The following is a 27852-nucleotide window of genomic DNA, read 5'->3' as shown; positions in this document are numbered from 1 at the left end:
GCAGTTTGTTCCCCCCTTGACATTTCTGTGGGATTTCTGGCCCCTGACCACTTGAAGTACCCACATGGTGTGGCTGGGGTCCAGATCTCCCCAAGCAGCATATCACTGACCCCGCAGCCCATATCCCAGCCTCTCCACTGCAACGTGAATTTCCTGCTTCTTTGGGACAAAGGCAATGCACAGCTGTGAACCTACAGCAATACCCAGCATGGATGCTTTCCTTGTTGCAGCCCACAGCACAGAACGCCAAGTGTGTGGGCTAAACATCCACACAGCCCAAGCACAGACAGTGTGACGATTTCGGGAAGCCTCGGCCTTGCTGCCAGTATGCTGCGTGCACCATGCTGCTGTCCACAAAAGCCCAAGTGATTGCCTATGGCCTTGCTGACTTTCATAATGAAATCCTGATGATCAGATGCATTTATTTTTTTCTTCCCCCTGGAGCTGTTGTGCAACACAGCTTTTGTTTGAAGTCCCATGTGCACTTATAGCTAATGAGGACTCATCAGTAGTTGGAATGGGTGTGAAGTGCTCGTCATGGATTAATATTAGCTACAAGCCAGATAGCAGGGTCCTTGCCTGTCTAACTGTTCAGTACCTGACAAAGTTGAAGTCAGCAGGGAAAAAAAAAAAAAAAAAAGACTAATTCTGGCATTTTTCTTGTGTTTACTGAAGTAGTGAAATTTTACTTTTTGTTCAGCTTAATGGAAAAAATTCTTCTCCAGTCTGTTTATCAACTGTTTATCAACTCTGCTCCACAGTGTTTCTGTCACCTGGAGAAGTGCTTTGGCATGCTGAACATCAGGTTTCCCTTCTCCTTTTCCTGGTGCCACCCAAACTTTGCATGACCCTCGGTCACTCCAAGTAGAGCTCAGGCACTCATGCCCCTTACGCAAGTGTTTGTCACGAGCTATTTTTACTCTTGTAACACACTCCAGCAAATACCGTGGTTGTGGTCTGTTCTTTCCCTCAAATACTTTCAAGCAGACAAATGCCTCCACTCAGAAACACATGCTGGACTTCCAACTGTACCATCCATACTTCCAGTCAGTGGTAGACAGTGCACACGCATAGCAAAGGGGTCACATAAAGTCTTCTTGCCTCCTGATTTTGAGGGCTGGGAGCCCTTTGGAGCAGTCAGGGAGTTACCAGCATGCTTCAGCAACAGCCACTCCAGGCATCCATCAAACCCAACCACTTTTGCACTCGCTTGTCTGCATTGCTGAGTGGCTGTTCAGAGAAGAGTAGATCACACCTAGGGAGAGCTGGCTCACACTTTAGGTTGTACTAAGGGGAAACCAACCAACCAAACAAACAAACAAAAAAAACCACAACTTTTTGTTCCTAACTACCCGGTTCCCCAAGGCAGTACTGTTCACCCTATAGTTTCATATTTCTTCAACCAAAGCAGGGCTCTGCTCAGCTCCTTAGATCAGATTCATCCTGTACCCTGTACAGCTTTATACACTTGATCTTCACCCAAAGGTGTGTGCTTTCAGTAGTTTTAAAACTTGTATGTTGGAAATGTACACGTTCTGTGGTGTGACATGTAAGTGACATGTACATGGTTCCTCAGGAGGATTAAATCTAGGGTGTGGACTTTGTCCATTTGCTCCAACAAAGCCATAGCCCTAGTTTTCCAAGGGGAATAGAAGCAGAGAGAACCCTGAATTGGGTTTCATAGGTATTTGCTGCCAGTGGGCAAAAGGTGAGGGGCAGATGGGGACTCAGGCCCCATTTCAGCGCAGAGGAGGAGTATCCTCCACAGAGCACAAGCTCTTCAGTTTCTCCTTCCCCAGACATGACCTCCTTCTCTTGATGTCCTATCTGCATCTGCACAGTGCAGAGAACTGGAAGCCAGGAGCTTTTTGGGCACCTGAGTGTTCTGCCAGGTTGCTGCAGTGGCTCCATGGGGATCAGATGAGAGCAGTCAGAGACGTGCCAAGGCAGGGCCAGGGTGACTGTGAGAGAAAGGGCAGAAGCAGGGAGGAGGCCAGTTCACAGATTGGACCCCGTCTAGGACTGGCTTAGGCTGTCTTGGAATCACAGCTCGGATACATCTTAGGCCTCTAAGTCTGTCAGATGGCCTTGACAGCATGTCAGTTAATAATGATAGGTGATGACAGAAAGCATTGACAGGATAAACCCAAAGAATACGGTAGGAAAATTATATGAAACAGACCAGAGTCTTGACATCCTAGCAATTAATCAAAGTAGAGAGGCTCCAAGAGGCTTGACTATCCTTCACAGCAGGGATATCACACCACAAGTGTCTCCTTTCTCTACAAGGAACAAGCGCACCAAGAGGCCCAGCAGTGCATGCCTCAGGGTGCTGTTCCCTCAGAGGGCCTTGCTGGGCTCCGTATCTCCTTGTGCCTGGGAGCTTCTCTTTCCTGGACATTTCAATGAGCAAATTAAGTCAGTGAGATGCAACTCAGAAAAGAAAATAGTGCTTTTTCAGCTGGCTACAGTTTCACGAGTCACATAATATATCTCTGCCCCCCATGGGTCTTCCCTAGTTCCACCATGATTTTCCCTCTCCCAGACAAAAACTCCTGCCACATGCTGTGTTTGGTATTTATTGGATCTGTACATGAGCGGATGTAATTCAATAAAATGGCAGAAAAAAAACCCTTTGCAACAAGTTAGGAAATTTCTTGCTGATCTAGTGAGATAAACTGTCTCGGACAAAGGTCCAAAATGTGCCAGAGCTGGGAGTGGGGTGGACAGAATTGCCTGGCTGGGGGCAAGGGGTATCGTGAGACTAATGGTGTGGGGGCAGTGAGCTGTTGGTTCAGCTCAGCTCAGTGAGTTGAGGATGAGATGAGAATGGCAGAGCTGCTGGGAGCATCCCTGCCAAGGCCATCCAGCAAAAAGAAAATTAAACTACATTTACTGCTCTAGCCCATTATCAGAGGAAAGGTGGATCTTGGCTGATAGCAAAGCATGGGAACAGTTTTGTATAAAGGAGAAGAGTAAGCAAGACCACAAGAGTTAATTTTCTCTGTCACAGTTAAAACAGAGATGTGAATCCTGAAATCAGATCTATTTAGGAAAGACAAAGGAAAAGGTGTAGGTATTTTTAGTTGTAAGTAGTGAATGTATGCCAAGTGAGGGCTTCTAGTCCTGTTATACAAAGCCCTTGCCTTCCTACTGTTGTTCCTATTGTGTCTTCTCCTTGGTGTGTGGTAATTGTTTGCGTGGAAGAACTTCTGGATATTTACACCAGAGGTGTGATGGTACCTATCAAGTGAAGCAATAATGGTTTTGCTCCTCATATTAGAAAACTTCAGCTCACAGTTGTTAGACTATCACAATTTTTCCCCTATTCTAGAAGACACTAGACTTTCAATATCTTATGCACATTCTAACATTCATTGATTTACACTGCTAAGAAGAAAACATTTCTGTTTACTAGTTGCATTTTCTATAAGTTGTACATTGGCTTATGATTATGGGAATATTGTAGTATAGTTGACATAAATAAGAAATCTAAAAAATAAAAAAAATATACAGAACATGTTGTTCTGATTTAGTAGACATGTATGAGTGCATTTTTTAAAAACAAGATCAAAAATATCATGCTGATATTTCTGTTTTGCTAAACAAATTGTAATGCACTATTAGCCTGCTAAAAATACCATTACTAGACAGATGAAATGCAATCCAGACATCATCACTGTTGTTTCAGAAAAGCAAGAACCATGCATATATTTATTTGTAAGTAAACAAAAACAAACTTTGCAGCTGCTGATTCAATTCATATTCCTGGAATCAAGCTGTAAACAAATGCTTGTATTTTTGTTTTAGAGGGTGGATGAGGTTTTGGACCTTTCCATTGGTCTAAAGGAAGGAACATCTGTTGTGGCCATAAAAAACTTGATGATCAAGTTTACCTCATCCCACATTAGCAACATTAGGCATTTAGGTTGAAATCCAGATCTGAATGAACCCAATGAAAGTCTTGTTATTAAATTCAGGGTGGCCTGGATTTCAAGGCAAAATCCAAAGCTTTAAAACAATAGTACAGTAAGAAAAGCAGAAGTATGTTGATGCTATGTGTAGAAACTGTAGGCTGACTTGCCTAAAATAACATTCCAGCATGGTTTACAAATAGGCTTGTATTAGAAAGTACTTATCAAGATATGCAGTGAAGTGAAAGTGGATTACATGTTTAAAAAGCAAGAGTAGTAAGGGGGTCTTTGGTTAGATCACAATGGCACTATCACAATAGAGCACACATTTTAAAGATCTTGAGAAGAGAGATGTCTTAAGTCACTGAAGCACATTGTCTTATTTACCTGTGAATGGATAAAGGAGGCCACGATATTATACATTGCTTATTAAGGGAAAATAAATGCACAATAGGTAGATTCAGAAAAGCAAACCCTTCTCCCTCCAGATATTTTGTTCCCACAACTGAAGATTTAATCACAGTGTGGTCAAAATTCCATTGTCCAGAGCAGACAGAGTCAGAAAATATGAATTTATCTTTTTTTTTCCCTCAGATTTGGTCACATCATGTACAAAACTTGGAGTTAAATTGGAAATTCCTCACAGCATTTTTATTCCTCTGGATCATTTTGTCCTCCTTTCTCAGTCTCCCATGTGTTAGCTATTTGACTTAATGGCTAAGACCTCACCAATTGTTCAAATGCTGTGAACCTGCACCCAAAAGGGCAATGCGAAAACTGTGCTTGGAGCTCAGATACATTAGCTCAGAAGACAGCTGTGGCTATTTGAGATGTCACTGCCCCCAGCTCATTGTAACTGCCAAGGATGCCTGCTCCAGCTCTGGTGGCAGAATGAAGGACACAAATGTCTGGGAGCTGTTTCAAAGTCCAGGAGCTTAACTCCAGCTGCCCTTTCCCCCCTTGGCATTTTATGCTTTAAATGCTGGACTTTATCCTGAAGCAGCTTAGAATTAGCTGCGTTTTCAGCCTGCTGACTCTGCTGTGTGGGTGGTATCCTCTGGGAGAGGCAAGAATATTGTAAACCGACAGAGTTATTTTCAAAACAATCACTTTTATGCACCATTAACCACAGGGACTGGTGGAAGCTTTGGTAGCTTTAGACTGGTTCAACAGACCAGTGCTTTTGTATCTGATGCATATTTACATCTGCACTCAGAAAGCTGCGTGAATGCAGGCAGGATTTAGCTGTATTCTGTATTTCTGCTGTTCTTTCTTTTCCATCTCGGCTGTAATTTTTTAACAAGAAGCGTTAGCTAACTTCGTGAACAGTTCATGAAGTTAACATGAGTTAAGTATTGCCAGTTAGGGAAGGTAGCTCTTGAAAGATAGGGCTAGATAAACTCCTGTTTGTTTCTTCCGTTACATAAAACATATCAGCTACTATGGGGCTGCTTGAAGTTGCACAGCACAGAACATAAACAGAGAATTAATTCTCTACCAATAGCCAATACTCTTAACACACAAAGCTTGCTGACTGCTTGTTCTCTCTTCCATATTCAACCTTTGTTAGTTTTGTGATTGCAAGAAAAGTGGCAAATATCAAGATTCTTGCCTTGGAGGAAACTGCCTTGAACCTTTCCCACTGCTGCAATTAAAAATCCTGCTTCCAATATGTCTTTTTATTTCTTACACTGTTAAATTTACATATATATTTTAGCCTATAATAACACTGTATTTTACATTGTACTATGGGTCAAATGTTACAATTGTACCATTTCTATAGTAGCAACATCATTATGGTCATAATGCTATTAAAACTTGAAAGGATTTGTGATGAAAATGGCCTAATCACACGGATGTCCCATCAAGACACTTGATGATAAAACAGCTCCATTACTGACCCTGTTGTATTAGGTGCTTTTTTAATTGATTGTGCTTTAGATATTGAACTCCTTTCTACCTCCAAAAGGCAGGTTTTGCTCATTTAAAGACAGATAAATTAAACCATTCATTTCACAGCGTGACTTATTCACTGGACTGTAAACACAAACGGTCAAGAGGGGAAGGAAAAAGTGACCTTAACAGCTTAAGACTCCACTGCTACAAAATCTTCTCTACAGTCTCTGAAACAAGCCACCTCATGCTGAGGAAGAAGAGCTTGCACATCAACTGTTACCAGTGGCTTTCCTGCTGTAAGCTCACTAGTTTACTCAATGACCACTTGTGTTGTGCACAGCACCATCAACAGCCACACAGAAAACAGGCAGATGGAATGGTCAAAAACTGAGCAGATTCGTGAGATCCAGTGATTTCCTTCGTAAATATTTATATAGCTAAACAGAAATTAAAAAAATAAAAATAAAATAAAAAGTTACACAAATGTCCACACATTTAATTGCTTCTCTCTTCTGTCAATTTTTAAAAAAGGTTGATTTATTTTAATGTTACCATGAGTGCAAATGTAAGTGAAAATGAAATCTGTGCAAAATTTTTCAAAGTAACGCAAAAAAGATACCTCTTTACTAACATATGTATGCTCCCAATTAGTTACAGTCAGGTCCCATTATGATAAAAATAAAGTTTAACTCTGATATTGATTCAAACAGAACTGCAGGCAGGCCCCAACTCTTTTAGCCCATTGGAGAAAAAATATTTTGCAGCTCTTACTGATCTTTATTTTTAATCCATTCATTTTTCAAAGTGGTACAGCTGTTTGTTCATAGGCAATCTCTGTTTGTGGGTTTAACAGACAGAAAATGACTGCTTAACCCAAACAATACAATACTCAATTTTCAGTGTTTTAAATTCCAGTTTAAATGCAGAGGGAGTTTTTTGTTTGTTTGTTTGTTTGTTTTCCCTCATAAAAGACTTTATGTGAAACACTCTAGTTTATTTTATTCTGGTATACTGTTTTGAAGTTAGCAAAAATATGGTATATTTACAAAATCTTAAATGGATTATTTCTGTTAGGCATCACAGTATTACTACTAAGTACTTTGTTGTGGATTTAGTGGTGCTGAGGGGTTATTGAGACAGCAAGCCTGCAGCTTGCTGTGTCTAATTGCAAATCTGTTACCCCCAAAGCTTTCTTTGCTATCTTTTTTTTTTTTTTTTTTTTTTTAAACCAAGTTATGATGGACTGCATAACCATAGATACAACTATATTAAGTGTTGGTATCTTTCATAATACCTTGGGAATTACATTAAGAAGAGACATTGGTTTTGCTCCTATTACTGAACAGATTTGTACCAATCATGCAAATGCAAACAAAACAAGTTTCATTTAATAATGATTATTTGCTTAAGTTATTCATGTAAAAATAAATATTTCCATAAACATACTTTATCTATTCACTGTGGAAATAAAGAAACTAATAACACACTGGTTATAGCCATTATAACACAGATTTTTTTTTTTAGTCTTTATTTAATTTAAGCAATATTGCATACTTCAATGCACTTACAGAATATGTTTTCACTCACCTTGTATAATCCTAGACTTACTGCTGGCAAGAATAGGTTTGCAGATACAGCAAATTTGTAGATTTGCCCAATTTTATATACATATTTTTTTCTGAAAACAAACAAACGAGAAAAAAAAAACAGGCAGATAAGTGAAAAAAAAAATATATGTTTGTCTGCAGGGTTATTTAAAAGAACAATACGTTACTATGAACTTTGCTGACCTCGTGTATAGGAATAATTCATGAGTGTAGTAGGATTTTCTCAGGTCAATGTAACGTGCAGAACTCTGCAAGAGTTTCAGAGCCATTTGAACACAAGCAGCCATATTCATCACTGTGAAATGGAACAAGTGTGTTTTTATATTTTTTACATCTGAGAAAACTAAGACATCCGATATATCCAGATACCTGTGAAAAAGTACTGAAAATTGTAAACAATTGTGATCAAACTGTGCTAGGGATAAACTAGTCTGATCCGTATTGGTCTCAACTAATGGTTGAAATAATTTTAAGGTCAAGTCATGCATTGCCCGATGACTTCTGGCAAATTTTGTGAATGTGTTCTAGTTGTTTCCAATTCAAGAGAGCTTAATCTTCATTTACCCTAGCTTGCTCATCATTTCCTACAGTTAAGCTATTTCCTTTGTTTTTAACCGTATTATTAATATAATAATATTATTATATTATTGCTTTTTCATAGTTTGTTATAAATCTCACATCTGCTCTGTGCATTTGTACTTTATAGAAACCTGACTGTCCTATTGTCCCTAATCTGTTCACAAAATGGGTGACGGAGGTGGCTTAGTGTTAACAGGAGGAATATGGGTATGCCTCAAACAGCATCTGGTTAGTAGCAAGATGGCCAGGACTGGTGACTGTAATTAAAATGTTCATCATCTCCTGCATTCTCACACATAGTTCGTGCACCGACAGGCATTTGTGTGCTCTGTAGTATGTTTTATGTATGTTTTATACCACGTGTGTGTGACCTCCCCATTCCTTGTCAATGCTGCTTATCATATCACATACGAAATCTGTCCATAAGGCACTGGTTACGACTTGTGTGGTGCCAGTGATGTATCCCTTATTTCACCCATGTGAAGAGAAGTCCTTCCAGAAATCTTCCTGGGGATAACTCACATGTTACCATTTCAAATCTAAAGCACTATTAAGAAAAATCACCATTGCAGCAGCAATTAATTCCTCAAGCTTTCAGCAAGGCTGCTGGAGAAGACAACCATGAGTACCTCTTTGCTGAAAGCAGGGCTTGCCCAGGGTTCACCATCAGTAAAATATCAGGCTGCATCAACTCCCCTTGTGATTACACAAAACTCTCATATATAAATGATACCAGTACTCAGTTGCTAAAATTATTTCCCAATTGAATTAACCTTAGTGATTAGTGCTCTCAGTATATCCAACAGCTAGGTAGAACAAGAGGTTATTAATATATATATATAAAGCTGCAGGATAGGGAATCTGCAACCTGCTGCAACTCTTAAGCGTCCACAGATGGCACAGAGTGACCTACTTTGGGATAAATAAATCAGAAAGAGAGAATAAAGTTGCCCTGGCAGCGAGTGCCTGTACCAGCACTGGAAAGCGAAGGTGACGGCGGGCACAGGGAAGTGACAATGGGTGTCCCACGGCTGCCAGCTGCCCTGGCAGCCCAGGCATCTCCAGTACGTGCTGGCAGCTCTGCAGCCTGCACGCTGTGTGCTGGTAATTTTAATCTGGGCTTCCCAGCAGCAGGTGCTTCTATCATAAGACTCTCTAGCGTGATTGCTCTGCAGATTGGCAGAAAGTCCAAGGTTTGAGCAAGTCAGAAGAGCAAAATTAAATTTCCAGCCCTTGCAATGTCTTTTCTGGAGTCGGGCTGGATATTGATTCTACAGTATCACTTTTTACTTTTAGTAAACAAACATGTAACTTCTATGAAGAAAAGAATATTGTCCAGTACTTTCAATGAGCACCACAGACATAAAAAAAATTGTCAGGATTTTCCATTCTCCTCTCGCTTTAAGCTATACATTATCTATTAGAACTACTGCTAATTCCAATGGGAAAATCTCTATTTTTTTTTCCTTATAATATCAAGTGTCTTCACTCTCCTCACCAACCATCTTCAAAAACTCCACCTATTTTCCCTATCATATCTGTCCTTTTCCAGAACTTTCATTAAACAAAGAGCAAGGAGATGCTTATGTGCCCAAGGGAGGTGCTTGGATGCCCTGGGAAGATGTTTGGATGCCCCAGAGGCATGCTTGGGTGCCCAGGGAGGTTCTTGGGTGCTCTAAAGAGATGGTTGGGCACTCCAGAGTAGTCAAAGAGCTGGCTGGTGTCATCACAAGACTTACTCAATTACCTGGAGAGGTCCCAGTCAACTGAAAACTGGCAAATGTTATCCCAAATTTCAAGAAGGGCAAGAAAACAGGCACTGGCAATTACAGGCCTGTCAGTCTCACTTCAGTGTCTGGTAAAATTATGGAGAAGATTATTCTGGGAGTTACTGAAGAACACCTGAAGGACAATGCAGTCATTGAGCACAGCCAACACAGGTTTGTGAGGAGAAAGTCCTGGTAATTCGCTTTTATGACAAGGTCACACATCTGCTTAACCAAGGGAAGCCAGCTATTGTAATGGTTTTGGATTTCAGCAAAGCTTTTGATACTGTATCTCACAGTATCCTTCTGGACAAAATGCACAGGGTACAGCTACATAAATACCTGATGCAATGGGTGAACAGTTGGCTGATGGTCAGGCTCCAAGGATTATAGTCAATGGGGTCACATCAGGCTGGTTGCCAGTCACTAGTGGGGTTCTGCAGGGCTCCCTTTTAGGGCCAGGCCTCTTCAATGTTTTCATAAATTACTTGGATGCAGGACTTGAATACACACTAAGTAACCTTGCAGACAATATTAAATCAGGAGGAACTGTTGATTCCCTCGAGGGTAGAAAGGTCTTGCAGAGAGATCTTGATAAATTAGAAGGCTGGGCAATCACAAAACACATGAAATTTAGCAAGAGCAAGTGATGGATTTTGCCCATGGTAAAGGGCATCTCTGGCTATATGTACAGACTGGAGGATGAGAGGCAGGAGAGCAGCCCTGCAGAAAGGGATCTGGGGGTTTTGGTCAACAGCAAGCTGAACATGAACCAGCAGTGTGCCCTGACAGCCAAAAGGGCCAGCCGTACCCTGGGTGCATCAAGCACGGCATTTCCAGCCAGCTGGGGGAAAGGATTGTCCTGCTCTGCTCTGTGATGGTGTGGCCTCTCCTTGTGCAGCTTTAGGCACCACGATATAAGAAGGACATAAAACTATTAGACAGTGTCCATAGGAGGCTACAAAGATGGTGAAGGGTCTGGAGGGCAAGATGTATGAGGAGCAGCTGAGGTCCCTTGGTTTGTTGAGCCCAGAGCAGAGCAGGCTGAGGGGAGGCCTCATGGCGGCCTGCAGCTCCCTCACGAGGGGAGCGGAGGGGCAGGCGCTGAGCTCTGCTCTCTGGGGACAGCGACAGGACCCGAGGGAACGGCATGGAGCTGGGACAGGGCAGGGTCAGGCTGGGGGTTAGGGAAAGGGTCTGCACACAGAGGGTGGCCGGGCACTGGGACAGGATCCCCAGGGCAGTGGGCACAGCACCGAGCCTGATGGAGTTCAAGAAACATTTCTGAACTGCCTGTGGGTAGTGTAAGGGTGTGCTTTCCCACAAGTTTGGCACAAACACTCTCAAGAGACAGCAGACTAAACATCCATATGTACTGAGATGACAATTGCACAGTTAGAACACTTTGCACTAGATCCATCATGGTTTTTAACTCTTCCTGCTCATTCTTAAACATTTTCAGGCCTTTTAACTCAACATGAAGAAAACAGGGATAGATTGGTGTCAGATTTTTCCCAAAGCATTAGGTTTATGGAGGTACATTTAAACACTCTGGCAGGGAAAAATGTGTGTCAGGAAGAAGGTAAAGGAATTCAGTCATCCATCCCTCTGCCAGGCTCAGTATCAGGTGATTAGATGTAGTCCTGCATAACCTGGTCTGATCCTGCTGTGAGACAGGGTGGTCTGACTGCACCTTCCAGCCTGGTTAACCCTATAGCCAGATATTGGGAACTATTCTTTGCATTAGACTTTAATATGGGGAGCCTTAGCAAAATTATTTTTCTGGAATGCCAGAAGCAACTTCCAAATTTCCACTCTATAACCAATGTGGACGGAGATCAGCTAACAGGCCAGCAGCTCTCCCCTGGTGTTGGTGTTCAGCTTACACCAAAACCATTTCAGACATCCCGGTTTGGAACCACACTCCTGCCTCAAAGGGGCAGGAGCCTTTATCCGTATGTGAACAACAACAGAAAATTATTTACTCAAGTAGTCCGTAGATCATGAGCAGATGTCCTCAAAATATATGGCTCATTTGCTACTACAGCTCTCTCCTCTCTTTCTGCTCCTTCACTTACTACACATGATCAGCTACTGCTGCTGGAGTCCCCACTGGCACTGCAGCTGTGCTGTGCACAGACCTTTCCATCAAGCAGGCACAAATCCTCGCTGCCCACCCATGGTAACAGCTCTGACACCACCTCCCTGTGCAGAGAGGGGCTACTAGGAACTGTGAAGAGTTCACAAATACACAGCCTGCAGCACAAAACATATTTCCTCAACTTGCCCTTCTCGCCGGGCAGGTCTTGCCCTAATCCAAGCAGTGATTACCAACTGTCATGTTCATCTCTTTCATGCCCTCTGCAGGATGCAAGCTACAGATTGCCCTTAGGGAGCAATGAAAACAATGAATGTGTCCATACAGTTTGTGGAGAAAATATTAGTAAGTCTGGTTAACGTGCAAGACAGATCTTTTTCGTGTATGGTAAGACCCTATGCATGAAGACATGTCCAGCATGTGTTTGATTTTGGTACAAATTGTCACTTCAGTAAGTCCACTCACTAGAAAAAAAAGATGAACTTGTCAAAGCGTCTGTATAGTAAGGCCTTACACCTTACAATTTTCTGAGATGAAATATATGTGCTGTGTTTTATTTGGGCTTGCTTTCTCTCCAGAATGCCTCTCCCAGAACTTGAATGTCCTCGCCTGGATACACCAGCCTGCGCTGCCTGCAGAGGAGGCCAACGCTCAATTAAGCTTAAACAGATGAAAAATGAATCCGTTTTTATTTTCTCTAGACAGATCTAGAAAACCACTACTCTGATATTGGTACATTTTGTACATAATTCCCACAAATCAGAAGTATTTGGCTTTTTAAATTATTATTATTTTCTTTTATTTTTTGCAAAAGTGTTTGTCTTGGTTCAGGAGACTCCCAAACACCTGGCAGATGAGCTGTTTCTGGAAAGTCTGTGGGGACAGCTCCTGACTACATGTGGAGAAACTTACCCAGGTGGGCAGATGTGTGTCTGGGGCAGGAGACTGCTCTGCGCATGTGGTAGAGGTCCCAGGGTGAGAGGCGCTTTATCTCATTCAGCATTATAAAGGATTAATTTGTTAATGAAGCTTTATTTAGCTTCACGGCTAAGACAGCCTGACATTTTCATTTGTTAGATATCTCCTTTTCTTTTATCTTCTGCAGATTCTGTGCTCATGCAGGAATAATCAATTTGTGTGCAAAATGTAAAACAAACAAACAAAAAAACTAGGAAATTGCTTTGAAAAAAAATTAAACTCACAAAAATATGCCAGTGCCTAATTTATTCTGAAGAGACTGTAGGAGTAATATAGTCTCTTAAATGTTTTTTATATTTATTCTGCTGATGATATCACCCTACTAACTGAAGTATTTTTTATCCCTCATGACTAATTTTGCAGCACAAATCAAAAGCTGTCAGACTGCATAAATCTGAAGGCAAAGAAACTACTGTTAAATATGAAAAAATGGTATTGTGTGGTACATAGATATGAGACCGAGCTGCTTTAAAAATCTTGAATAGATTTCAAAACTGAAAGCAAGAAATATGAACACTGTTCACAGAATTGACATGATAGCTTAAGGATGCATGCCTAAGATGTAATTTCTGCAAGAGCAAATACTGTTGTTTTATGGAAGAAAAATGTTATAATACTGGGTCTGTTCTGCACACCAGAGTCCAGGTGACACTCTTGCAGCCAGTCTCAGTGCCATTCCAGATCATTTCAAATATGCTGTAGATCAACATCACAAGGTCACAGTCCAAGCCATTAAGGGAAAGGTCAAAGAATGTGGAAGAATCAGAGGCGAGTTCCCAACAAAGGGAGTCAAGTTCCTTATATGCAGGAACAAAATCAAGATCTCATCAAAGCATTCTTCAATACTATGACCTCCATCCTGATCTCCCCAGAGGAAGACTGACATTCAACTAAAACACAATGTGAGGAAACATCACAATATGCACATTCTTTCTTGTGCTCCAGCTCTCAGAGTTTGTGTCATGAAACTGGCTGTTGGCTGGCATTTGAAGAGGACTGACACCTCATTTCATTTGGCTAAAATGGCTAAATCTCTCACTAGTACGGGACAAATAGATTACAAAGTTGTTTGAAGCTTCATAACCTTATGATAGCCTGGGTGTCTTGAAATGAATACGATGAGGAATCTCACTGATGCTTGGTATTTCATTTGAAGGTGATGTCCTCATCTCAGAACTCTGAATTTGGGCTTACAATTAAACCTTTCCACTGGAAGGAGAAAATTTAGTCTGACACAGTGATGCTTAGAAAACTCTGTTAAATCAGTAGGACTGTTCATGTGAAGCAGCAGGGTACAAGGAAGACTTCAGGTTCTGTGTTTCTGTATCTAGGTGACATTTAAGCGCCTATGACCTTGAAGCGATGTCACAAGTGCATCCAGAACACAGATTAGGATAAACATTAAATTCTTGCAAAATTTGTCAAAAACTTGGCCTATTCCAAAAATAACTAACTCAGCTAAAGGCCGTGCTGAGTAAGCCTGAAATACGATCCATGCTCTGAACTTGAATTAACCCATTCAGGATAGATGAACAGTCAAGCTAGTTTCATAGGGTATTGTTAAAAACTCTGTGTTAAGCATAGTGAAAGGTGAAGCACGGGTAAATGAGACACTATCTGTCTGGCATCTCCATCGCATATAAAAATACTATTTTAAAAGTCAAAATTAAAATAAATCAGACATTTTGTATGGGACTGTCTTTAAAAGATGTGAAATGTTTTCGTGTTTGATAAGTAATCCACAGAACAACAGAACTTTCTCCCCTATGAAAAAAATGTATTTATGTATATAAACGTATATAAATATATCTATGTATGTGTATAACAAAGCCCTGCATGTGTCCAAATATATCACCTTCACACATGGCTGAATGATGTCTTCATCATATTATAGCGGTATTTGAAAGTATGTTGCATTAGAAGACAAAAATCTATATACAGGGAAAGGTTTTTTGTTTGCTTGCTTTTTTTTTTTTTTTTTTTTTTTTTTTTTTCCCCCAGTTGCAGGCTTTGTAGTTAACCTCACCATGTTTTTGACCAATTGGGTTATCCTGTGGGGGAAAAATAAGAAACATCAGACTATTCTAGAGGTAAAACTAATGATTGGGTAAGTTTTTGTTGTTGTTGTTTTGTTATATGTAAAGGAGGATTTTCAGGTGTGATAATGTATGAGTTTTAACTGAAATTTCTTTATCAAGATTCCATGGGTTATCTAGTCTGGGCCCAGTCTAAGAATACAACTGGATCAATTTAACTTCAAATAGAATTACCTAGTATGTTAAAAATACCTTAAGTTGAAAAAGTAGGATGCTTTTGATAACAAAAAGGAGACTTTGAAAGGACTTTTCTATATATTTTTACCAAGTAAGTAATTTTTTATTTTTTACTTTTTTATTTTTTTTTTAATTTTTTAATGACATACAGGTTGTCTGTACATTGATGTAGCAGCTAATCTTTTTAAAAATAATTTTGTCACTTAATGGCCATATAGTCCATGGAACCTACTGCTGTGAATTATCATCAAAGCTAAAATCCAGCAGGCCTGAAAAGTATTGCAAATTATGTATATTCTTTTTTTTTTTTTTTTTTTTTTCTGAATACCAGAATTAACAAATTGATTACAAACATAAAGAAGAATTTGAAGGAGACAAAACAAACAAGCAAACAAACAAACATATTTTATAACACTCTGTAAGAGCTTAGAGATTTCTTTGGAGGTAAATGAGCTGATAACCATCTCCTCTTTCCTGTGACTATGTTACTGCTGGTAATGACAGGTAGCACCCTCAATAACATGGTGTGAAATTCTGAGAAACTGACTTATTTATAATTTCCTCCAAACCCATAAAAATTGTCGCCATGAACCAGAGTGCCCCTTTCTGTTTGCTGACTGTTGAGGCTGAGGTTAGATATAGGTGTCTAGCTTATAGACACTTGATGGAGGCATACTCTGCCCTGTGTGTCCTATGATAAAAATACGGATGTAAAACACAGGATAGAGAGAACTCACAGTTTTTTGACTAGATACTGCAATTTCTTTCTAAGTTCATAAGTTCACAGTAGGAAATCTGTTCTACTACATTTTCAAAACACCAGGGACAGAGTAATTAATAAGTCATAAGTTTGTGTTTTACAAAAACACCATCTGCCAAAAGTGCGCCGGATGTTTTCCTTTAAAAATGGAGGCTTCCTGCCTAATCCATTTTGCCTTAATCCTCCAGCTGCTTTTTTGGTAAAACATTAGCTCAAGAAAAACAAAAAAACATTAACTTTATGATTCTACACCGTAAGACCTATACTTTCTCTCTTGCAACCTTTGCAACTTTGTGTGTGTGGGTGTGTGTCCTAACAGTCTTCATTGTCCTTCTAATTATTCTAATTATTTGTCGGTGTCTCTGTACACGATAATAACACACATTAATGTGCTATAGACTGCTGCTGTGGGAGGACATCACCCAGCATGGCACTGCTTGTGGAAGGACTTGCTGTTACAATTACTGGCAGCAAAACTCAGTCCCCTCTGCCCATCTGAAACTATACAGTCCCTGGAGGATTTTTTTTTTTTTTTTACTGGCCCTTACAACAATATTTTGACCTAATAAATTGCTGTCCGCTGAGAATAAATGTACTAAACCGAGCTGCAGATGGAGAGTCAGCTGCTGGCTGTGTTTTCCACCCGCAGAACCTTTCTCCAGCACTGCCCAAGGACATCCCACAGCTTGTTCTGGCTCACTGGGACGTCACAAAGCCTCTCCCGACAATCACAGAATACCCCGAGTTGGAAGGGACCCACGAGGAGCATTGAGTCCAACCCCTGGCTCTGCACAGGACCACCCAAAAACCAGGCCATGTGTCTGAGAGCATTCTCTAAATGCTTCATGAACTCTTGACAGGCTCGGTGCTGTACCCACTGCCCTGGGGAGCCTGTCCCCGTGCCCGAGCACCCTCTGGGTGCAGACCCTTTCCCTAACCCCCAGCCTGACCCTCCCCTGTCCCAGCTCCATGCCGTCCCCTCGGGTCCTGTCGCTGTCCCCAGGGAGCAGAGTGCCCACAGGTGCCAGGTGAAGCAGCAGAGCTAAGGGTGGATAGCAAATTTTTAAGGGTCATCGCACCTGCGTGTGATCTGGTGAAAAACAAAGACATTTATTAAATCTGACAGAATTTAAACAGATAAAAATTGATTTAATCTGTTTACATAACTGAGCATTAACCCGCAGCCAGGCCCTGGCTGGGCATGGCTCCCCCAGCTGCCCCACACAAGCGGGGCCTGGGGAAGGCTGAGGGGAGGCCCATGGGCTCCTGTCCCTTGGTGTCCCCTGGGGCCACCCGAGAGGTGCCCCATGAAGCCACCAGAGGGAGCCCACGCCTGCTCCAGGCCTGCTCGGACCTTGGCTTGAACCTGTATGTGCGCATACTTGGAGCTACATGCACATGCTGTAAAGGCACCTGTGGAGAAAGGTTCCTACAGGCACAGAGCTCCTCCCTTCTCTCAGCTGCTCTCGGCCATCACATACATCCATTGGCAACAAATTTGGCATGATTCACGAGATTACAGAGGATGGTGACTAATTCATCCAGGCTGCAGGGGGGTCACCAGAACTGGGGGCTCCTGCCTGACCCTTCCCCTCACCCCATGATTTCTTAAAGGTGGAAATTTCGAAGGCTGTTTCACGTGTTCATTCTTGTGTATCCAGCTATGTCCCTCCAAAGCTTCAACATTTATCCCAAACCTCATGGTAGTCATTGCACCTTTGAAAAATAGGGAAAATGAGAAGTCATGAAAGAAAGAGCTTAATTCTGCACGGGCATAGCTAGTTGGTCGCACTTACCCGTGCAGACAGTGAAGTGTTGCCATTTTTTCCTTCTGGAAGTTCACTGATATGTGGCAAGAAGTCATATGGTAGCTGTTGAATTTGATCTCTGCCATTATCCATCTGAAATTCTATCTTTGGCCAAAATGGGGAAAAAAATCTGCAGGCTCCATGTTAAAGCCGTTGGGATATTTATTGTCATTTATGTGGAGAAAATGTCATTTCAGCGCGGCAGTTCAAAGGATATTGGAAATAGTTTTGAGATGAATCAAAAGTATATTGATAGATATGTGGTAGAAGAGCAGCAGAATGCATTACAAGAGAACAGTTTCCTGCAGTGAGGGAAGAAGGGCTGTAATTTGGCATAAATGAGGGCTATGGATGGGGACTACAGAGGAAGGCTGAAGAAACAGGTAGCACACACCAGGGGGAAAATGATAATGGTACAGAGCATCACCCTGCAGGTGTGAACTGACACCTCGGGCTTTGGGATTTGTAGATGCTGAAGACAGTGAAAGGTGTTGTGCATATGTGGCCTGTATAATACTTTATAATACTTTTTTTTTTTTCTTTTTTTTTTTTTTCATAAAACACAAGACTTGGTGCTTTGGGGGAAGCACCATGGTGCATGGGGCAAAGTAGGGCTTTCAAGTGCAAAACTAGCCTGGTACCCTGCCATGAGTTAAAAAAGAAATACAAACCACAAGACCCTGTAAAAGGAGGGGTGTAAACTCTTACCTCTTATCACCTAAGACACAAACAGGTCAGAAACGCAAAGCCAACCACAGAACTAACACTGAACACATAGAAAAACACCATCCTACACGTGGGAGGCTGAGAAGAAGGATTTTGGACACAGGCTGTGCTTGTGGCAGGCTCTCAAACAGCAGACCTGGCCTGAAAAAAATAGATAAAAAGCCTCAGTTCATGCATCTCAGAGCTGCAGGCTGCATTTATCTTCCTGAAATGTCCGCCCAGTGGCTTATGAGCCAGGTCAGGCCAGGCCAGGCATCTTGGACTTCCTGATCTCTGGGGAAACAATCCTTAAAATCTGTGGTTTTGTGTGGTGTGTGTGTGTGGTTTTGGCTTTTTTAGTTACATTTGGCAGATGAATTCCATGGTATTTGCATGGACCAGCTCACCAGAGTTGTTTCTAGCCCTCCGGGATATCAGGTGGGGCAGGTTATGTTACTGAGACCGTGCTACATGCTTGCCTGGTCCAGTCATACTACATTGATCATTGACTGGAGATATCTCAGGAGGATTGCTGCATTTTGTAAAAATCTGATTTTCCTTTAAGAAAAAAATGTATTCTTCCTTAGATGAAATGTAACCTGAACACAGCAGGTAAATGTGGCGTGCTCTCAGATGGATTTTTCAGGCAAAATAAATTACATGTGTGAAAAGCTGTGGCAAAGTGAGGGGAAGTGAGCAGAGGGGGAACACAACCGGGCTCAGGGCACAGGTACCAACCAAAGGCAGCTGTAGTCTGCAGCACGAGTAGGCAGCAGTGGAGAGCAGCAGCCAGAAGCAGAAACCTCAGACTTGGCATCGGTCTTCCCGCTGCTGGCTGTGGGGAGAGGACAGAGAGCATGAGCTGGAAATGACAGCGGTGTGTATAGATTATGTGCTGTATCAACGGGTTAAAATTAGGGGTGGAGAAAAACAAAGCAGTTATCTTTCATGTGCAAATTACTAAAACCATCATGCAATATAACTCCCCACAACACAAAGCCTAAACGCAGTCCAGTTTATCTTACCAGCCCTACCAGTGACAACACATCCCGAACATTTCAAAGCAGAACATTACATTCAATGCATTTTAACATACTATACACAGCCCTACGTCTGCACTAACATCAGGTACTTTGGGAGATAATTTGCTCTTCCAGTACCTTTCCTAACCACAACATTAAATGGCAACATCTATGCAGCTTCTTTCGTATCTCTCAGATGACCCTGTTTTTCAGTTTTTCTACTTTTTTTTTTTTTTTCCTCCTTATCACTTCTAGTACAGGGCAAAAAAATGTATCAGCACTTTCTTTATTGCTTACATACCAAGAATCTCTAAAGTTTGGACAGGGTCTGTCAATTTACTACACCATTAATTCCTGAAACGATCAGCTGATATTCTAAATATGACAACATGCAATTTCTGAATAACCTGATGCGAGGAATGCAACATATATATATTTATAGTGAAGATTTAATATGTAAACTATGTATATCGAGCTATCTGGTATTTTAGGTAAGGGCACACCTTTTTCTTTCTGATGAAGCAATAAAGAACACAAGTTTCAAGTGTTCTTGAAGGAAGAGAAAGGCCTGATTCTATATACAATATTCTAAATATGCTATATATATACTCTAATACTATATGACACCATATATATATACTATAATACATATAGTATATATCCTATATCCTGGATGTCCTTTATTGAATGTAGCTCTAGGTCTTCTTTCAGGGAAAAAAAAAAGTAAAAAATTTTATTTTGATGTGTAAATTGAGGTTCATAGACCCACCTGATGAAAGCGCAGCACTTTTTAAAGAAGTGAACACCCTTCATAAAAAGGGCATCTCAAAACTTGATGTTTCAAGATCTTAAGAATGACAAAATGGCAGCGATCTGCTTGCTACTACTTGAAATACACACACAGTGTATATACATACACTGAACTACAACTGTATAAATATGCAGGCAAGTCCTGTAAATACAAGAAAAGCCCTTGACCCCAAAATAGTCTTTCTGGTAATGAACTGCAGATGTTGCAGCAATTCACTCACCATTGGGTGACCAGTGTGTATATATAAACAATGTAATTCTCAAGCTGAAGTCAAACATTTGTGAACCACTCTACACAAACGACTGCATGTGCTGCACACAAGCCTGAGGATGGGTAGCTTGTGGGAATGTCACTGGGTGAACTTCAAACAAAAGCACCCGCACAGCTCTTCCAGCCCAGGTGGGCTCAGCCAAGGCTGAAGGCCTCTGTTCTGGGAGTTGAATAAGCGAGGTTTTATCAGCCCAGGGGAACAACAGATAGAGGAGAATGCTGACTTCTGAAGCACCACCTCTGCTGGGATGTGTGCATTGTGCACATTAATTCCTGAGGTGGTGTCTTTTTCTTTTTTTTTTTTTTTTTTCCAAATGCAGCTGAATTCTTGACCTTCCTGTCCTAGCTCTGATAACATTCTTCTACACCCTAAATGCGGAACAGAAAGTTCAGCCTCTGCGTTGCTGTTGCTCAACCTCAGAACAGAAAGCTCCTTTTATTAGGTGACATATTTCTCCTTAACTGATAGATGTTCCCCTAATATTTTCTACTGAATCAGCAACTAAATATTTCTGCTTGCCAAAACTATTTGACACTGGTTCCCATCCAGCAAGGCAGCATTGATTTTTCACAAGAAATGTTAACATTTTACTATGTTTCTCTCTTACTTGCTTACCTCCTAGACCCTGTAGGATAAGGATCAGCCTTTTCGTAACATTAAAACCTCTAAGAGATCACAAGAGTTCCTCGTAAACAGTTGTTAGTCAGGCATATATTATTGGGGAAAAAAAAAAAGCATTGTGTAATCAAGATTTTAAGAGGACAAGACTTTGTAGAGGACAATAAGGAAATGAGGTGGAAGAAAATGAGTGTGCTTAACTGCATGCTGAGTAAGAAACAGAGTAAAAGATCTGTTGTTACCCTACCCTGATAATCTTTATGATGCACCAAATTATGAAAAGTTTAAGTTTTCAAGACTTCAGAAGTCTCATCCAACAGCTTTGAAGAACTGGCCGAGGAGCTGAGAACTGCTGACAGTTGTGTAACCAAATCTGTAATCCCCAGGGGATGTCAGCAAATCAAGGCAGCAACAAAGCGGAGTGCGTTATGTTGGCAAGTTTTACGCAGGATCAGAGCTACCTTTCAGACTATGTGACCTGAGGTCAGCTCCAAAGGGCAGGGAGGAAAAGAGGCTGATACAAACAGAGGTAATAGTCGGGGGAGGAAAAAGGAAAAAAAAAACTTGCAGTCTTTTAATTAATGCCAACCTACAGGGCTTATGGAAACTACGTGTTGACAAGCCAGTTACCAAGATTCAAGAAGATCACAAGTTCAGCTGACAAAAGTAGGCACTAGTTAAAAATTACGCTATGGGGAATTCTTAAAAGGCGTTTTCCTTTGTGCTTGTTGGCATTCAGACAAAAGGAAAAGACAGCAGCACAAACGCAGATCAAAACAGCACGTCCCAAATGTAGTAAAACCAGGACTTACGATCTACTAGAGCCATCTTCAGTGAGATTCTACCGGCATTCCTCTTTGCCTTAGTACTGATAAATACAGATATAAAGGATAAAAATGTATGTTAATGATAAAAAATATAGATTGTTTTTAGAAGACTTGCTAAATCATGGAGGTTTCAGACTGGGAAGCAAACCGGGCTAAAGAAGCCATACGATTTCCTCAAGCATGTACCATTATTAAACAACTAACACAGATGTATTTTGCAAGTTAGTAAACATGGAAGTATTCAGGCCAGTCCTAAAATTTTGTATGAAATCTTGGTTTAGAGCCTATGATGTAATTAAATAGCCTAACAGCACTACAATGAACATTTTTGCAACTATATAATTAATGTCAATATAATAACAAAGAAACTCTCCTCTACTTTTTGACCGATCTCATTTCATAATTGGTGGCTAACTAACACCACCAATTCACCCTAACCCAACGAGGCAACCGCACAGACCAGAGCTAGCGACGTATCACAAATGCAGGTAACGCTGCCCACTGAATCTCCCTTGAACGTGCTCCGAGAAGACAATCCATGCCAAGGAAACATTCCACCCAGGACCTTGCTAGTTGTTTTCTTCATACATATCCTACCTAGTAAACTAATGCCCAGAGGTCACATTTTTTTTCCCCCAGTGGATCTGAAAATTTCGAAGAGTTTTTAAATCACATGTAGTTTTGCTTTATACTTTTAAAATACCAGTTAATCACAAATCTTCGCTATCTCACCAAGCCTGTCAAACTTATCTATAGCTCAGTTCCTTAAGAATTTTGGATAAGAAGAACAGTTTCCAGCACAACCACCAGCAGGAGACAAAATGGGTGTAAAACATCAGTCTTAACTTGCACCCTAACTTTCAATTACTGTTACTTTTCAGTATCATTTAACGATCACTTACTATGAAAGCAGCAGGAATTTTGATGTTTAAATCCCCGACTTTCTTGAAAGCTAAGTTTTAAAGAAACCAAAGAATAAAGAATCTCAAAAGACATGTCGCAAAGGCTAACATTACACGAGCTATCAAATACCTTAATTATTCACTAAAAGAAGGCGATCAGGTAATTTAAGCTCTAACACTTGTACACACACACACACACACACAAGGAAAACAGAGACATGATTAAGGGGAGGCCAAATTGTTTTATTTAATTTGTTAGTGACCAATTAAAATTATGGCAGAAAGCTCTGCTTTTTTTTTTTTTTTTTTCTTTTTAAAGAAGTCAGCAGTGCTCAATTTGGTGGGTTGGAATTCTAGTCAAATTCCAGTTGATTTTGTAACAAACACATGAACAGGAATTCCAGATATTGTTTCCAGAGCAAAAATTCACATTTGTATGAAAATTCCATGTTTGTACTTGAACTGGGACACAGAATGTAAAACTATTGTCAGTAGTGCATGAGTAAACCATTCACATTTGATCTGGAACCTTGACATCAGAAAGTTGAACTCTCCTTTCAGATTTTCCATTACCTTGTGCAAATCAAGTCAAGTCTTCATGTGTCAAGCACACACTTAAAATTGTCCATGTTTTATATACAAGACATCTACCATTCAGGCAGTGCAAAATACATCCTTTCATAACAAAACTAAAATGTACCTCTCAAAGTATGAACAAGAATATACACATAATACATGATGTACACTATTTACACAACCATAAAAAATATAATACAAGGATTTTTGTATGTGGTTACAAGACTTGACAGTCTTTTGCAATTTTTTTTTTGTAATTTTTTTTTTTTTCTTTGCAACAAGGCATGTGTAAGTTTCCTGGATGGACTTTTTTTCTTTGCAGCTCTTCAGAGACCTTGGAAACTACGCTTGAACTTTTAGGAGAGTTTTCAAATGGACTGCCATCAACTCCCTGTTTTGGTCGGAAAGTTCAGCTGTGCCACCCACCCAGTGGCTGGGAGGCTTTGGAAGGACACTAGGTGACGGCGGGTCGCTGAATTTTGCCCCAGCGTAATTCTCTTTTTGGTTCGCTTCCGTTAGGGTGATGGGTTTCTTCGACTTGGCGTTTCTGAAGTTCTCTGTGTTTTTCAGCGGCTTCTTCTCCGGCTTGGGGATTATTTCTGCCGACACCGAGTCTTGCCAGAAGCTCTCCATCTTTTTGGCGGAGGCGATCTTGGCCAGCGGCACGCTGCACTTGCCCTTCTGCCTGTTGATCTTCGGTTGCTCACACAGGTGGAAACCGTGAACGGGCGGGCTGTGGGGGGCCGCCGCCTTCTCAGACTTTCCCATCTTATTCTTCAAGACCTGCGCAGACAAAGACCTCACATCAACGGCCAAACCCTCTCTCCTGGCGGGGAGCCTCCCTGAGGGCTCCTCCAGCCCCCTGCCGGCCTCTGGGGCCAGACCCCGCCGCCATCACGGCGCCCCCCCCCCCCATATCCCCTCACAGCCCCCCCCCGGCCGCCATGGGGCGCTGCGCCCCGCGCACGTCCCCGCCCTGCGCGCGCAGGGGCGGCTGGCGCGCGGCCAGCAGGCTAAATCCGGCTGTTGCTGGGCGCAGCGGCGGCCGCCCATTGGACAGCGCCGACCAATCAGCGGCGGCCGTTTCGCTCCCCCCCCACCTCAACGGACGTAACGGAAACTCCGCCGCCACCGCCCCTCACACGCAGGGCGGAGGGAGGGGGCGAGGAGCTCCCCCCCCCCCGCGCTCCGGCCGCCAACAAGCGGCGCCCCCCCCCCCCCCAGTGTAAAAAACGGGGAGAAAAGTAGCGAGAAGTGCCCGAACGCCTCCCCTACCTCCTTCCTCAGCGCTCTGCCGGGCGCGGCTCTCGAAGGGGCGGCCGCGGGGGGCTCCTCAGGAGGGGTCGCAGCCACGCCGGGAGCTGGGGGAGCGCGCAGCTCCCCCGGGCCGTAGGCGGCCAGCGGCGTCCTCCTGCCCAGGCCGGCGCGGTGCTGCTGGTACTGCTGGTAGCGGCTGGGCAGCAGCCCCGCGGGGCCCGGCCGGAGCTTGCCCTTCCTCCGCCTCACCCTCTTGAGCGCCGGCCGCGATCCGCTCCCCCCCGCGGCGGCGGCGGCCAGGCAGCAGCCGGGCTGGTTCTCGCAGTTGCTGTCCCCTCGCCGCAGGCGCTGCAGGAGGCCGGAGGGCAGCCGCCGGGGGTCGTCGGCGCCCGACGAGATGCGAGCCAGGAAGGGCGGCGGCGCCGTGGTGGTGACCATGGTGGGAGGCGGGGGCCCGGAGCTGCGGAGGGGAGAGGGGCCGGGGGCCGGGGAGCGGCTGCCGGAGCGGTGCGGGCTGGGAGGGCGGCGCGGTCGGGGCTGCTGCTAGGAGAACATGGCGGGGAGTGAGGGAGCAGCCAGCAGCGCCCCTGTGTTGTTACACGGCCGGGCGCCGCCCCCTTCCGCCCTCCGGCCAATCGGCGCGCCGGGAAGCCGCGAGCGCCACGCCTCCCCGCCGGGCTCGGCCAATCCACGCCGGCCGGCCGCCGCGCTGGCCCCGCCTCGGCCAATCGGGAGCGACACAAACAGTTCGGGCCCCGCCCGCTTCCGCAGGTCGCCCAATCGGCGCGGACACAAACAAGGGGCACTCCCCAGTCTCCGAGTCACGGGCCCGCGGAGCGGGGCGGAGGGGCGGGGCCAGCCTCTCCCCTCTACAGCACCGCCGGCCAATCGCGCGGCGCCCCACCGCCCGGAGGCCACGCCCCCGAAGGCCTCGGAGCCAATCGGAGGCGACGTAAACAGGCGGCGGTGGCGCGCCCTGGGGGGGGTGGCGCGCTCCCGGCGGGGCACGCGGTGCTCGCCATGGAGCCGCCGGCACCGGGCGCTGCGGGGGCTCCGGGGGGCCCGGCCTCGGCCCCGGCCGCAGTCCCGGCCCGGGAGGGAGCGGAGCGGGACGGGCGGAGCCTGGAGGCGCTGAGCCTGGCCGCCGGCAGCACCGGAGCGGCGGCCGCGGCAGCAGCAGGGGTGGCGGCGGGGAGGCCGCAGCCCCCCTCGGAGGGCCGGCGGGCGACGCTGGCGAGCGCCCTGGAGCTGGAGGGGACGGTGCTGCGCGAGGGGCGGCTCACGCAGTTCGTGGCCAACAACCTGGAGCGGCGGATCCGCCTGAGCGGCGCCCCGCGGGGCGAGCAGCCCGCACCGGGCCCCGCGCCGGGGGCTGGGCCCGGAGCCGCAGCCGGAGCCGCAGCCGGGGCCGGGGCCGGCTCCATCCCCGCCATCGACCCCGGGGCGCTGCAGGACGTGGTGGCCCTGGCCGGGCAGGTGGCGGCGCAGGTGGACGAGCTGCTGCGGGGCGTGCACTGCGGGCTGCAGGCCCTGACGGCGCTCAGCGTCGGCTGCATCCAGACCTACCGCGACGGCGTGGAGAGCCTGGGCGAGGCGGCCGACCTCAGCATCCGCGCCATGTACGCGCTGGTGGCCCGCTGCGAGGAGCTGGACCGCGCCATGCAGCCCGTGCCCGCCCTGGCCAAGCGCATCCGAGACATGAAGGGCACCCTGGAGCGCCTCGAGGGGCTCTGCAAGTAGCGCCGCACCCGCTGCCGCACCGTGGGTGCGACCGAGCGGCCCGGGCCGCCTGCCCGCGGCCCCTCCAAGCCACCCAGGAGCCTGTCTCAGCCCCCCGGCCTCGCCCACGGTGGCTTTGGGCCCCCTGCCCGGGCCTGGCCCGTCCTCATGGCCTGCCACAGCCTGGGGCTGGAGGAAGCTTGGCAGCTGGTGAAGGGAAAGGGTCTCGGTGTAAGCGGCCTGGCGAACCGCCCGCAGCGCGCCGTAGCTTAAGCTCCATTAAAGAATTTGGACTCCACATGCCTTACGCTTGCTGTTTGTTGAGGGCTAGGGAAAACTAAGCAACCTGAATCCGAAGCAGCTGTCAGTATTTATTTCTGATTGAACCTGAAGTTGTGAACGCGTTCTTGATGTTTACGGGCGTACGTGGGTCTTTGTAGTTGACACTTAGTGCCTGACTGAAACAATTCTCATGCTGTTACAGTTAACAAATGGGGAGAACGCTGCTGTCTTACAGGACGCAGTTGTAAGGGAAGATAAGAAGACAATTCGATTCACCAAAACACTTACTTTCTGAGAATAATATAAAATCCACGGGATAGAATGGAGATCTGGATAAGAGCAATCTGAGATACAAACTACTAAATAAAAGCCTTCAGATAAAATACGCTCTGCCTCTCTCAGTTTATACGGTTTTCATAGAAATTTGAGTGATGTCACTGCAAAATGATTCTGTGATTTCTGTCCAGTGCGAAACATACTTTGTTTGATGAGGAATATGTGTACATCATGGCATTACACGGGTGTATGACTGGCATAAAGTAAATACTTTGTAAGAATTTACTTAGCTTGAAGCTTTTGTATACACATCACTGTATGCCGAAGTCATTTTGCTGTATCAGTATTTCCACTGAGGCTTGAGAGAGATTCTCCATTAGCTGTGGTTCCTATGCAACTGGGCTTTTAGGTGGAGCTCCTTAGCAATCTGTTTAGGTTACAAATGTCTTTGCAACTGGATTTTGACAGAAAAATAATCACTGTGACCCTGAATATGCACAGTGGTGCTTTAGGTGACCAGTGGCTCCCAAAACATTGGAGAAAAGGTATCTAGAAATAATGCACAAGTCCCGTAACTTTTGGTTGAGGGGTAGGTAGGTTTATAGTGGGTACAGCCGGCACCCCCATAGCCTCATCAGACACATGAGTGAGAGACAGACACTATGATACACTGCACTTCTAAACATGCATGATGCTAAATCTTAACAAAATGATTAGCTTTTAATTTTATTATTTTTTTTAATTACCCTTGTTTGCAGTCCCTGGCTGATCCAGGGCCTCTGCATGGCTGAGCCTCCACCTTTTCCCTTGGCACAGGGGAGGTTTCGCATCCGGCTTCCAGCCCCAGCAGGCTGGGTATGGGCTGTGCTGCCTTTGTGGTTGGCAGCTCGCACGGTGGGGTCTGCTA

General features: G+C 44.3%; 2 protein-coding genes and 1 long non-coding RNA gene across 4 annotated transcripts; 1 reads left to right on the top strand and 2 right to left on the bottom strand.

Moving 5' to 3' along the window:
- Positions 1–16949: 16949 nt before the first annotated feature.
- Positions 16950–22849, bottom strand: LOC309876607. Of its 2 annotated transcripts, XR_014317211.1 has the most exons (4): positions 22836–22849; positions 21919–21974; positions 19123–19219; positions 16950–18546 (listed from the first exon to the last, which is right to left on the bottom strand). It is a non-coding gene; the product is annotated as an uncharacterized lncRNA (long non-coding RNA). The 2 variants fall into 2 exon arrangements; XR_014317210.1 differs by having other exon boundaries at positions 16950–19219.
- A 208-nt stretch (positions 22850–23057) lies between these two features.
- PNRC1 (proline rich nuclear receptor coactivator 1) lies at positions 23058–25235 on the bottom strand. Its single transcript, XM_082757131.1, has 2 exons — positions 24687–25235; positions 23058–24194 (listed from the first exon to the last, which is right to left on the bottom strand). Exons 1-2 carry the CDS (start codon positions 25104–25106, stop codon positions 23754–23756), a joined length of 861 nt encoding a protein of 286 aa, XP_082613257.1. The 5' UTR covers positions 25107–25235; the 3' UTR covers positions 23058–23753.
- Positions 25222–26685, top strand: LOC309876172 (uncharacterized protein; the record flags this gene model as incomplete). The annotated part of the gene is made up of 2 exons (XM_082756171.1): positions 25222–25350; positions 25440–26685. 2 exons carry the CDS (start codon positions 25222–25224, stop codon positions 26406–26408), a joined length of 1098 nt encoding a protein of 365 aa, XP_082612297.1. The 3' UTR covers positions 26409–26685.
- Between the last annotated feature and the right edge of the window lie 1167 nt (positions 26686–27852).

Source organism: Aythya marila, assembly GCF_965140915.1.
Source record: "Aythya marila genome assembly, chromosome: 3".
Taxonomy (NCBI): domain Eukaryota; kingdom Metazoa; phylum Chordata; class Aves; order Anseriformes; family Anatidae; genus Aythya; species Aythya marila.
This window is presented reverse-complemented; position numbering and strand designations above follow the sequence as displayed.

Excerpts from the sequence above, each read along its gene's own strand:
- PNRC1 (XM_082757131.1), bottom strand. The coding sequence starts at position 25,106 with ATGGTCACCACCACGGCGCCGCCGCCCTTCCTGGCTCGCATCTCGTCG. Across the intron at positions 24,195-24,686 it reads GCAGAGCGCTGAGGAAGGAG|GTCTTGAAGAATAAGATGGG; the intron begins GTAGGGGAGGCG and ends TTGTCTGCGCAG.